The sequence below is a fragment of the Thunnus thynnus genome, chromosome 20 (genome assembly GCF_963924715.1).
Source record: "Thunnus thynnus chromosome 20, fThuThy2.1, whole genome shotgun sequence".
NCBI classification, from domain to species: Eukaryota; Metazoa; Chordata; class Actinopteri; order Scombriformes; family Scombridae; genus Thunnus; species Thunnus thynnus.
Window position 1 is genome coordinate 14329795 of NC_089536.1, and position 13544 is coordinate 14343338.

Sequence of the window (13544 nt, forward strand, 5' to 3'; positions counted from 1 at the left end):
CAACTTTATACTGTATAAACTTGGTTTTATGGAACTACATACTGTGTGTAAGCTGCTGGTAATTGTTGCAGACACTTTTTTTGAAAATAAAGCCTTTTTTATATAAATGGTATTACAGCCTGTTACTTTTATTCACTCTCATTTTTCTCCATGTGTACAGCATAGCCAGTATGAGGACACTGTCAACTTTTTTCCTTTCCACTAGAGAATCTAAGTACAGGAAATATTTTTCACTGAGTGACTGTTGTAAAGTTGCCAACACAACATTGAGGACTTCTGAAAACTCTAGTGTTTCCGTTTTTGGTTCCCAGTAAGTGACACATTTGTTAATGACTTCCTTAACAGGTTACCCACTATGTGCAGAACATAGAGGAACTTGACCTGATTCATCCTGCGGAAAAGCTCCTGCTGTCTTGCCCTGGATGTGTCTGTCTCAGGGATTCTCACTGGCCATCACACACTGTCAGTGCCAGCCCACCCAGACTGGATCTGAACCCCTGCATCAATCCCCGGTGTTGTCATCCTTCTTATCCACCTAGGTTTGGCTCATTTTTTTGTTTGATATACTTACAGTATCCCCAGTCATGTTAAAAAAAACTACAATCATTTTTAGCAAAGATGTCGATACTTGTCCATCATGTCATTGGTGCTAAAATAATTTATGTGAGTCCAAGAGATGCTGTGAATGTCTGTGTTACATAAAACACACAGACTATCAGGCTGAAAAAGACAGATTCACTCTTTGCAACAATCTTTAATAATGATGCTTAATGTAGGTAGATGGCAGTTGGAGATACAGACAACTGACTAGGATAATTAAGTGATCAATTCTGGTTATCTATTGACAGCAACGGCAGACAAATACCTTCTGTAAATGACATTAGATGTGTAGATTTGTATCACAGCCAAACTTTTTTTTTTTTCTCTCTCAGTTCCACATGTCTTTATTTATCTCTAGGTTTTTTCGTGCTTGTGGCCAACGAACAGTTTGTTCCCTGCTGACCGGAGCCCTACTAGAGGCCACAGCCGCTCTCGGTGCCCGCTCCGCTTTACTCTACCCTTTTCCCCAGAGCCCCAACAGCCATACTGTGCTGAAAGGTAGGTATTCTACTGTAGTGTGTGTGTGTGTGTGTGTGTGTGAAAAAGGTTTTGTTTATTTGTATGTTTGAGTGTGCAAACACATTTGTGCATTGACATTGCATTAATCTGACAAGGTCAGTTTCTACCTAAGTACCAACATGTTGGGAAAATTCATTAGTCCATTAGGCTGTTGGATCATTTAATCATTCAAGAAAAGATTTATCTAATGAGTCAGAGTCAAAATGGGAAAACATGATGGAACAACATGGAAATAGTCACGTCTCATCTTGTCTCATGCTGTTCATTTTCATCAGTGATTTCTCTTGGCACAAGTATCAGACTGAAGAGTTCTAACTATTCAGCTGCTTAACATGCAGTATTACTATCCCTAATGTAAAATATGTGTTCTAGGAATAGCATATAACACAACTCATACATACAGTATATGAAAATCAACAGTTACATACTAGATATGTTCATATGCTCATATCCAGAGGAGCATTAAATCGGATGACCAGTGAAGGAGGGACTCTGGGCAGAGGGCCTGTATCTGTTTGATTCTGAGAAGAAAGGGTCTCACTATTCCCCTGTGGTCCACTGCTCCAGTCTTTTCTCTTCCTCAATGTTCTTTTCCCACATGGTTCCTTATCCGCAGCGGGTTTTGGGTCGGTAGGAGCACGTCTGTAGTTGATCTCAGTGGTTGCCCTTTCCTTCTTTCTTTTCTCTTTATTTCCTCTGCTGTCCTTTCTCTCTCATACCTTCCCTTCTCTCTCTGTCTCTTTCTCTCCACTCCATTCTCTAATTTAGACACGCACACAATACTGAAGTGGTGTAAGACACGCAGGAAGAAGAAAAAAGCCTCCTTGCATCACAGGGTCCACAGAGCACTTATGCCCACAGCAGATTATGTCTTAACATCTGAACAGAGGTTATATGCACTTCAAACATGCTTGCGGTGCTCCTTTGAAAAGCTCAGCGCTTATAGCTTGATATTTTGAATCTATTTAACACACACGTACCTAATATGCCACAGGGTAGAGCTCTTTGCACATTTGCAGCTAGCTCTGTCCCTTTGAAGTGTTGAGAATGACGTGTTTGGCATTAAAAGATAACTTGTGCAACTTATTTCCTTAATGGGACAAGAAAAACTAACAAATCATCGTCACACGTTTAGTATGTCACCTGTTTTTCTCACTTTCACTGCCTCTTTTTTTTTTTTTTTTGTTCTCTCTCACTCCCTAAATGACTTCATCATCCAACCAGTTCGGTTGTCGGTCAGTTGCTCAGCTGGTAACTGTCCGTCCACCTTCTCTACAATGATGTTACGTATGACTTAAATGTAAGCTGATCCTGACATTAATTTCCACTGGCTGTGGGCCAAGGGACAGGCTGTCTCTGGCAAGATCAAGGAGACACACACACACACACACACACACACACACACACACATATACACACAAATAAACACACACACAAACTCTCTGTCTCTCGCTGTGACTTACTTTATTCATTATCAAAGTACTGTAATAACAAAAGTTGAATTTTGGTCAGACAAGTTAGATGCAGAACCATCCCCACACACACAGTTACACACACACACACACACACACACACACACACACACACACAAATCATGCATATCTTCAACATGACACCGTGTTCTGTTCTAATGGTTGTTGCAGGAAACAGAATAGAGCCAGACACGTGCACACATTGCAGTTTAGAGGTCTTGGCAGGAATATGATTTAATAGGCACACACACACACACACACACACATGCACATACACACATGTTTGGAGACTCCCTGTCTGACTTTCTCTGTCTCTCTTACCTAGTTCTGTACCACAGCTGTATAGATATTGAAACATGAAAGCATGAAATTACCCTTTAAGACTTTAAGACTAGCCAAATTGTTGTTTTTTTTAAAAAAAGTTATCTATTTCTGATCTGCCTATCACAGACAGGAATACCACGGATGTGGCTTGTTTCATTTGAGTTATTTGACATTTAGTGTTATCAGAAAGCAGTATCTGTCTCCAGAGAGGATGATGTCGCTGTAACAGGGAGGCATAGCGTACTTTTGCTCTTTTATATGGTTTGATTCACTTAATAAACTAAAAGGAAGGATCAACTCATGTTAACGTTGTAAATCAACAGATTATTACAGAAGAATACGATGCTGAGTTGGAAAGAGTTGAATAAAAGAGTGGCTTCAGAAAAATAACGTCGCTTTTGAGCAAGGCACTCACTACTCCAGCTGAGTGGGAATATGTTTTCAGAAGACACGGTTTACGAAGGTAATGTAATTATCGGATGTCATAGAAGACATTTAATTATCCTGAAACTTGGGGCAGGTCTTGCTTAAGTGTGGATAGTGTTACTGTAGTTATTTCTTTCTTACCATTTATGGTATTGTTTCTCTGTTCAGTGTTTCAACATGACAAACTACCCTTATTCTCTCAAGTTTCATTTAAAGAAAAGGCTTTTTCTAAATCAAAATTGTTTAATTTGGTTAAAAATGAGCATGCTTTTAAATGTAGTAAATCTGAAAATTTGCCAGCACCCTTGAAAAATTTGAAAATTAGTCTCTATGTACTAAGTGAACAATGTTCATTTGAATCCAGGATGTTCCTTTTCAGTCCAGTCTTTTCACTTTTTTGCCAGTTTGTGCTGGTTTTTCATACAGGAGCTAGGTGGGAATTTTAACACACATAATCGACTGGGTTTGAAATGGACATGGAGCTTTAGAAGGAAAGTCTTTCCACCACTCTCTGTTGAAGTGATCCACCTCTCCTGGAAATCGAAGGATTTTGTTTTTTATCCTCTGTGCTGAGGGTCATCTTGTCACCTCTATAGAAAGGCTTTTCGGTTCTCTGTCTATACATTTCCTCTCCTCCTTTCTTTTTGCCTTCATCCTCCTCCTGAAATTGAATTTGCACCTGTTGTGTGAGAGAAAAAAGAGAATGAAATCTACCTTTTTCTTGCTCTTATTATTTTATTCAAGGGGGGGTCTCTGTATCTGTATCTTTAATCTCAAGGCTAATTTTTTATTATTTTCCCTACCAGCTATTCTTATTGATATTCTTGCACTACTATTACTAATATATATTTGATATGACTCTAAGCCATTTTATTTATTTATTAATTGTAAGGTTTATTGGATCAGCACCAGCCTTACATATAATAGCTCTTTTTTAACCACATTAAAATCTTTTCTGTATCCTGATGGCAGTTACATGTCACTGGTAGAATCTCTGATTGATTTATGTGTAAAGGATTAAGTATTGAATAGTAAATGTGGTGTTGTTGACCGCTGTCATTTCTAAGAACAGGTGTTACATCTCATAAATGCTTGTTATTGTGAACAATATATCTTATTTCTGAATTAAACAAGGCAAAAAAATATATATTTAATCATTCTCTGTGTAATTCTAATTGTTAGTATCTTTACACTATATATATTTAATGGAGCAGTCCAAGTAAGAATTATTTACCAGATAAATGTTGAATAATTATGAGCTAGTTTTCTCATATTTTTGAGATGCTGAATCATATTTACAAAATATAGAAGACCAAAAATATGAGAAAACTGTCAATATTTCCTACCCTAATAAGGTATTGATTTTAGATGTGGAGTAGTGATACGGAGGCTTGAAGTACAACTGAGCAAACTCGATCAGTGGCTCTGGCCCGAATGCTTTCAAGGATTACCAGGATAATCGCCCGGCCTGCCTTGGTGTATTCTTAGAGGTCTAATGTGAGTGGTGAGAGGAGGAATGTTTTTCTAGACCTTCTCAACATGCCTCATCCACTGTAATGATTTGAAAGCATATTTGCATCCCGTGAAGTATGTGAATGACTTATGATCTCGCTGCGGCCTAGCAATCATTTGGTTTTAGTGGCAGGTCAGGAGGAGCCTTTTGGAGATGATGAATTATATTTTACAGGTTGAGCTGTCACAGGTCTGGGTCAGTGTGACAGCCTTTTGTTGTGAGGGTAAACTATTGACACCTGTAAACACAAATACTGGTGTTGGGGGAAAAAAATGTCAAGTGGGTAAGACAAAGGAAAGGTCAAGGTGTGTGTGTGTGTGCTGCTTAAACACAGTGGTAGAGATACTGAGAAACAAGAGAGACCATAAATCATTACCCAATGTGTCGGGTAATTAGAAGCAGTTGTTTTTGTTTCACGGAGCTTGTCTTTAAGAAACGTGCAAAGCCGGATGCCTGCCCAGTCAATGTCAGCTCAAGTGATGTTGATGTTCGAGCCTTTGAGAGGAGCAGTTTTCCCTAAAGCACAGTGTGTGTGTGTTTGTGTGAAAATGCATATGTATGTTTTGTGAAGACATAGGCATGGTCATTAATGTGATTGTGTGTGTGTTTATTTTTTTATATCTTATGTTTTTGCATCTGTCTTATTTGTATGTGTATTCATTTGAGTTTACATGTGCGTTCATATTATCTCGCTTTCATTTGCATGCGATCATGCCAATGCGAACACTGCGGCTTTCGTGTATAGACATATTAGGTATTGCGGGACTAAATCTTATTTACATATCATTTTAGTTTTATGAACCAAAGTCTTAAGCAACTTTAATAACACTTCACTTCCAAATAAGGTCAGTGAGGTTCACCTCACTGCAGCTGTTACAATCTAAGAAGAAACCAAAACATCATATTCATTTATTCACTCATGTATTAGGTTATCTAACATATTCTTTTTTTGCAGTATTGATCTGATGATGAAGAGGTCAAAGTTGCTATGTGCAAAAAAAAAAAAAAAACAGCTACAAAAATACAACAAAATTGTAGAAACTGTGCCAAAAGTTTTCTTATTTTGGCATTAAATCTGTCACAGTCAAACTATACACATTTGTAGTCATTTAAGTACAAAGAAACACTCGGCTGAAGACCACTGGGATTCAGCCATATTCTTGTGAAATATAAATGAGAGTAGTTTGAGTGTTTTTTTTTCTTGAGCTCATTTCCTTTATAGCACAATTTACTGCACTACTGAAAAGGAAGTAGGCTGCCATCCTTCCAGCTCAATATTGGCGTTTCTTTTCTTTTTCTTCCTTCTTTCTTTTTCTGTCTTCCTCTCAGTCATCATTGTACATTGTGTTGCCTGCCAGCATTTAAGACCCATTGACAGCAGATGTGGTGGGGAATCATAGTGAAGGGAAGTCTCAAGGATTACATATTGTTTAGACGGCCATAGAATTGCTAAAAATACACATATGTGAAAGTTCTTAGACTGAATTGCAGCATTTGTTTTTACTGGTGAGAAATATAAATGTTTTGTACACACCTGATAGTACTAAAAGTAACAGTATGTACTATATAAATAAACCCTGTTTATGTTGTAAACATCAGTTTTAGTCAGTTTACTCGTATAGTTGATTTAGTTTTGTGACAATACAGCATTTAATTGCCCCCGCTAAAAACTTAATTAAAACTGTTTGAAAGTTTATTTTTAAATATATCGTTATTTCTACTCTGTGCTTAGTATGCAGGGCGACCTGTTTTATCCAAAGTAGAGTACATCTTTACACAGGTTACACAGGTACACAATTATTTCCATCAATCTGTCAGTAATGTTTTTAGTTATTTGTTATTATTAAACATGTCCAATTCTCCAGAGCCCAAAGTGACGTCCTCAAATTGCTTCTCTTGTCAGATCCAACAGTCCAAAACCCGTACCAAAACATTCAATTTAAAATGATTTGAAACAGATAAGCAGCAAATCCGACATCTGACGATGTGGAACCAGAGAATGTCAGAAGTTTTATGATGAATGACTTAAAAATGATGAAAATTGTTGATTACATGGTCGAGAGAGAGAGACAGAAAGATGGAAATGTTTTCGGATGTATTGTTATCCCTTGTTAGTTGTTTCTATAGTCTGTATGAGTGTATGAATTATGACTCTTTGTGTATGTGTGTTTGTGGAGTGGGATGGTCTGGTTGGTCTATCTCTAACACATGGTTGTGAACTATGTATAGTGTCAGGGAAGAGTGGGCGGGAGGTAGAGGGAGAGAGAGAGAGAGAGAGAGAGGAGTAGTGAATGTAGTCAAGAGAAAGAACATGTGAAGAGTGTTTGCTGAAGAGGGAGAGAGAGTGAGAAGAGAAAGACAGCCAAGTGAACGAAAGAGAGCAAAAGACAGAGATACAGTGCGAATTGGAGAGAGTTCAAGTTGGAAATGGAGTAAGGGAGAGAGAAATAGAGCAGAGAGAAAGAGAGAGAGAGAGAGAGCAGCTGCAGGAGAGACAAGACCGGCGGCTCAAATGTGGACAAGTGTACCTCGTTCACCTCGGCACTGAACTGTCAGTGTGGGAGGCAGAGTGGCCAGCTGTATCTAGCAACCATGAAGCACTCTAACAGAATGGACTTCAAGCTGATCAGTGAGTAGAGGAAATGTGAGTTACTTTACAGTGTGGCTGCAGGTCTCTTCACACAGCAGCAACAGTTTTTATTACTGCACATGTACATGTGTTTTATATTTTCTCCAAAAAAAAAAAAAACCTACTTTAAAGTTGTGTCTTTATTATGGAGCCACCCAAGGGTCACGGAGAGCTTTTGTTTTTTTGTTTTTTTGTGTTCCCTTGCAATATGTTTTGCATTACCTCACAACATTCTGTGTTCCCTCACGACATGTTTTGCTTTGTCTTGCAATAAATTTTGCGTTCTCTCGCAATACTTTTGCGTTACCTCGCAATACTTTTCTTCTTCCATTCCTTCTGATCCATATGTCTATTTCCACTCAGCTGCTCTAGCGCGACACCCCAGTATGGATCAACTCATTGAATTTTTACTTTGAACTGGGCATGCTCATATAGCGCTACTGCTCAACAGACATAGTTATGTAATTAGTGAAAGTGAACTTAAACGAATTCTCAGATCAAAAGGTCTCTCCAGAAGAAAGCAGTATGGTAATCTGCAGGATGCTGTCGGTTTCATTCGCGACCAGTTACCGTACTCAGGAAAAGTACACAGATACAGATGGTTGTATTCTAAATGTAGAGAGTATATGGCCCAAGAGTAAGAAAAGAGGATGTCCGTTTGATTATGAAAGAGATGGATCCCAGAGGGATTTCACTGAGGAAAAGGAGACGTCTATAATAGACATATGGCTCAGAAGGAATGGAAGAAGAAAAGTATTGCGAGGTAATGCAAAAGTGTCGCGAGAGAGCACAAAATTTATTGTGACAGAATGCAAAAGCATTGCAAGAGAAATAAATTATAGCGAAGTTAATGCAAAACATATTGCGTAGTAATGCGAAAAAAAAAATCTCGCCGTGACCCTTGGGGGGGCTCCGTACTTTATGTATATGTTAATAGGAACTATTTTCCTCATTGTGGTCAGGACAGGAGCCTCAGTTGATTAAAAAGGAGTACTTATACCATGTCTTTACGTGGTAAGCAACTAACCTGATTATTAATTATTTGCCCAGCGAGGTGTTGTAGGAAAATGTTGCTGATCTTGCCTATATAAATCTTTGCTTAAGTTTTAGATTTCTTTCATATCTATTGGTCATAGGTCCTTAGTTTTGTGCTTTAGTTTCATTATACAGTAAGTCATCTTGAAAACTGAAGAATCCTGTTTTGTGGAATATCTACAGTTATGTGTGTTGCCATTTCTGCTTTTGCTCTCTTATTGGTGCCAAATGCAGGGTTGCAGTTTCCAGAGTGTGTCTGAACTCTCTTGGCAGGTGTTTTTAGTGTTTGATTTGTACTTTAAAGTGCTATTGTATCTTCTTCAATTCTGTTTCATTAATGTCTTTCAATACAGATTTTATATGATGTTATTGTTACCTCCACCTATTTTTTGCGGTGAGGAAGGTTTTAATATTGCTTTTCTGACTGGCAAATAAGCACATACCTCAAAGAGCATGACTCACGTTTTTTGTGTTACGTTATTGAAGTTAAGGTGCTTTTTGGTTTCTTCTGCTTTTTTGTGGTTTCCTTTATATTTTGCAAGATCTTCTTAACTGGTACATTCAAAACACATTATCCACCAACCCACTGAAATCACCTGTAACCAAAATAAAACTACAGGGGGCAACAGCAAACATTGCAATTCATTTGAAAAAGTTGGCGATTTATAAATACGAAATACGTGATGCAGCACTGTGACTGTGCACTGTGAGTGTTTCATACCAGAAACCTGACTGCATGACAGTCAAGAATTTCAGAGTCTCTGGATAACTTCACATTTAATTGACCCTAAAAAAAAATGAATGCCACAAGGCTATGGATATGTTTTGACTCTGAGGATACAGTAACACACTTTACAATTAAAAACAAAACCACCGAAAATACCCATGTGTTCTACCTAATTTGTATCAAGTCATGGTGAAGTTACCCAGAGACAGTGAACTCACTTGGTAAAGGCTTTCTTTTTTGCATAGTGTTTGCCAGTGCAAATTAACTGGGCCACATTTGCAGTATAGTTTAATCAGTTGCTTTACACATAAAGAGAATAGTGTTCGGCAAAGATTTTGGACTGCATGCCTTCATGGGAATTTTTTTAAATCTTCAAAAGTACATTTATATGACTGAATTTGGTTCTATTTCCAGAATTTGCTCTATTTGGTCTGTGGTTTCCTAACAGAGACTTTTGCTTGATCGGTCTGAACTTCTTATCTTCATCCTGTTTTTTTGTCATAGTCCTCCTCCTTCTTATGTAGAAAGGTCAAAAGAACCTTAATGTTATATTTATGTCTGCACATGGTTCCTTGTGTGTGTGTGTGTGCAAGAGTGTGCATGTCTGATCCAAGAGGGAAACTCCCTGTGATAGCTCAGCAGTCAGATCAATGTTTATTACTTCTGCTGCTGCTGTGTGTTTGGCTGCGTCTGTGTGTTATGAGTTTGTTTGTTGCTGTGCATGGGTACACAGTGTCTACACTTGAGTCTGTTTACTAGTAGTTGTTGATTTATATCCACAAGGGCGTGTACAGTATGTGAGTTTAAGTGGATGTACTTTGACGTGCATTTGTATGTGTGTCAAGGACTAGGTAGTACCTTGACAGACCAACACTTAAAGCAAGAAACTATTGTTTTACTGTTGTCTAAAGCAACATTTCTACAGCAGATGCTGCAGTTTGGCTGCAGGTAGGAATTATGTTATCTGAAAAACGGTGGACGTTTTTGACTTATATTTCCTGAACATTTTCCACAGTGATATTAAGTAACCAATCTAAATGTGTTCCAGAGTTTCAAGTTTAGTGATGGTTACACTAGAGTGTATCAAGTTTGAGATAATATTGATATTGATGATAATGATTAGATAATATTGTTGTTTAGGACAGTTTTGTCAATATTTGTGGACTCTCTATGTTGTAGGATAAGAAAAATATGCAAGTGTCTTTATTATCTTAAATTGGCTGTGAGATCTCTGAGGAAACTAAGTAATCCATTTGTTGTCTTTATAATCTCTCTATAGCAAAGTGTAATGTTTAGGATGTTGTGTACAACTATATTTATAGGTTCAAAAGGCAAATTTTTAACAGTCCTTTGACTCGGGCTGTTTGTGCTGCACCTGTTTGAGTGCCCTACATACTCTAGGGGGAAGTTGTCATCAGCTCTAAACGTGTCTGCACTTTGTAAGAACAGCGTGCGCACGTATACATGCACTTGGCTGGCGAAGAAAGACAGCCTGGTCTTTCTCCCCTTTGCTTGGTATGAATAACTCGTGATTCAAATAACAACCCCAGTATCGAAAAACCTTTTCCCATTTTGTTTCATATTGATTTTTCAGTACTTGACCATGAGTCAGTTATTGGTCGACTTAGAATGATTCATATTACACAGATATCTGACTGAATAAGACTCTTCACATATTGATTTGGTTCTGGCATCAAGAGAACCCCTTGAACGTTTGATTTTGTTATACCTGTAATATGCAAATCATGATGAATGATATGATAATTATGGATGTGGAGGAAGTGGATGACAACTGAGGTAAGTTTGCTCTTGATCCTATTAGAGGTGTGGCAAAACAATCTGATTATGACATTAACTGAGTGTTTGTGTTGTTTTTCATTTTCAGATATAAAAATGTATGATTTTATGAACTATATGGATGCAGATATCAGTTTAAAGGCTAAAGTTAAAGTACTCAACGTTTACATTCATATAGTGTGAAATGGCAGACTTTCAGAATATTAAACAAGCTGCACTCTAAACCTCTGAATATTAGCCCCAGTTGAGTCTAAGCCCTTTTTTTAGACAGGAAAAATATTTTATCACACATGAAATACTGAAACGTACATGCACTCACACGTTTTCTGTCTGTCTTGATGGCATACTATTTGTTACAGCAGAAATGCCACAAAAACGGTTAAAAAGGATGTTCAGCCAATCTACTTTGTTCGCCACCACATTTAGAAAAGAATCCATTTACATGCATACACACCCGCAGGGTATTTGTATTCAGCATGCATTACAGATGAGTAAACCCATGCATAAAAATCACAGGGACACTCATGGTCAATTAGTCCAGGTTCATGTTCTGTCAGTCTCACAGTAGGAGTGCTGCATGTTCGCTATTATTCATTAGTGTTTCTCAAACTCGTGTTCAGAATCCATAACGGGTCAGGGGCCTTTTTATCTCATGGCTCCACAGCAGATTATATTAGATACACTTATCACTGTCATTGGAATTCAAGTCTTCATCCAGAAATCAATCCGAGTGTTTATCAGACTTTTCTGTTGACACTGGTGATACTGTACAGTTTATGTGAAGATTTGCAGGCAAACGTTGAGAGTATCATGATAAAGAACAATGAATTGTTTATATCTTTATTATACATTTTTTATTCATTAATTATAATTTAGGACCCATAAACAGCGATTTATGTGATTTTTTTTTTCCCCTTGGATTTTATAATTACAAAATTTCGCTCTTTTTAAGGAATAAATAATTATAAAACTTTGTAATCTTCCAGCTGTATGTAGCACTGTTATTGTTTCTGATCATCATCGTCTGGTCGTTTGCTTTTAATTAATCTCTCAGAATCTCTTGCGACCTTCTTGTCACTGCCTTGTCTCACACCTTTGTCTTGCCTGTGTGTCTCCCAGTTTAAAGGATGAATAAATTAACGATTGAGACCACTGCATGGTCATGAATTTCATATCACTAGTTTGAGGGTGTCTCTATTTCCACTTCAAAAGGTACGCTTGTAAAAACAGTTCTGAGGTAGAGACGAGGAAATATTGCCCATATGCTTGAAATGAAAGGCCAATTAGTTTTCAATTGTACACACACACAAAAAAACATTGAGTTATGTTTTATATTCTTCCAGTTTTTCTCCATAAAATATTCAAACATCAGTTCATGGTTTTTAAATCAAATGATAATAGTGTTTCAAGTAAGTTCAAGCAGATAGATCTTGCTGTAAAAATATGTTTTTTATGGAAATCCAAGGAGTGAATTTCTTTATATCAGTACCATGTAATAGGAGTAGAGAAGCTGACAGATGATTAAGGATGTGAACCAGATGAAAATTCACATCTTGACTATACGGTATGATATGTAGACTACCACATTTTTCTTCATTTTTTGGTTGTTATACAAGTTGCAGCTGTTTCTACAAGGTTTCTATCATAGCGCTTGTGTAAATCAGCATGTCAAGGATAGACAGTATTTATGCTTTTGATTGTTCAGTGTGCTTTACATAAGGCCACATATTACTGTACGGGTAGTCACAGGGCATCAGGCTCTCTGAAAAACATTCCTCCTTTTTTCAGTAGTCAAATAGTTTTTGTCATATTTCATTTAATGCAAAGACTTCTTTGAATAATGTGAAGGTCTGGACAGTAAAATGAACCATCAGTCACAACCTGTAGTCTGTCTCTCTGTTGGACATATAAAGTATTTAGTGGATTATGCTGTCTGTGTAACTGTGATAGATAGCTCACACCTGCTGCATAGTGTAAACTACAAAATTTCCACTTATTCTACTCATCCCTTCCTTCCTCTCTGTCTTATCTCTGTCCTCTCCTCCCATCTCTCTTCTGCTCTCATTTTCTCTCTGCGTTTTTCTGTCTTTCTGTAAATTTTTTTCTTGCTTGTGTGAAGAATCTTTCACTGAGCTTTTCTCTGTTCAAGCAACCTTGTCCTGCTTTGTCCTTAACGCCAGTTTTCTAGGTTTATTTCTTTTATCCTGGCTTTGCTTCATTTTTTCCCCTTCCTTTCTCTTTCTCTCTCTGTCTCTATGCTCTCAGCTGTCTCCAAGCTCAGTCTTTTTCTGTTGTTGTCTACACACACACATACACACGCACACACACACACACATACACAGTTCATTACAGAAGCTGTGAGGCCGGATCCACAAATCAAACTGTGTAAATAAGCAAGTTTTGTTCTGCAAGCAGTCACTGCTGTTGCCATGACTACATGTGGCACATCTCAAGGGTTACCAAGGACAACCTTTAAGTGTGTGTCTGCATATGTGTATGCAT

At 37.7% G+C, this 13544-nt stretch overlaps 1 protein-coding gene across 6 annotated transcripts in view; it reads left to right on the top strand.

Moving 5' to 3' along the window:
- The window catches only part of plce1 (phospholipase C, epsilon 1), an 86811-nt gene that overhangs the window by 38566 nt on the left and 34701 nt on the right, over positions 1-13544 (top strand). For all 6 annotated transcript variants that reach the window (XM_067577112.1, XM_067577114.1, XM_067577115.1 and 3 more), the window contains 2 exons: positions 346-539; positions 959-1098. In XM_067577112.1, the coding sequence (XP_067433213.1) occupies positions 346-539; positions 959-1098 (334 nt within the window). The remainder of the gene's footprint in view (positions 1-345; positions 540-958; positions 1099-13544) is intronic.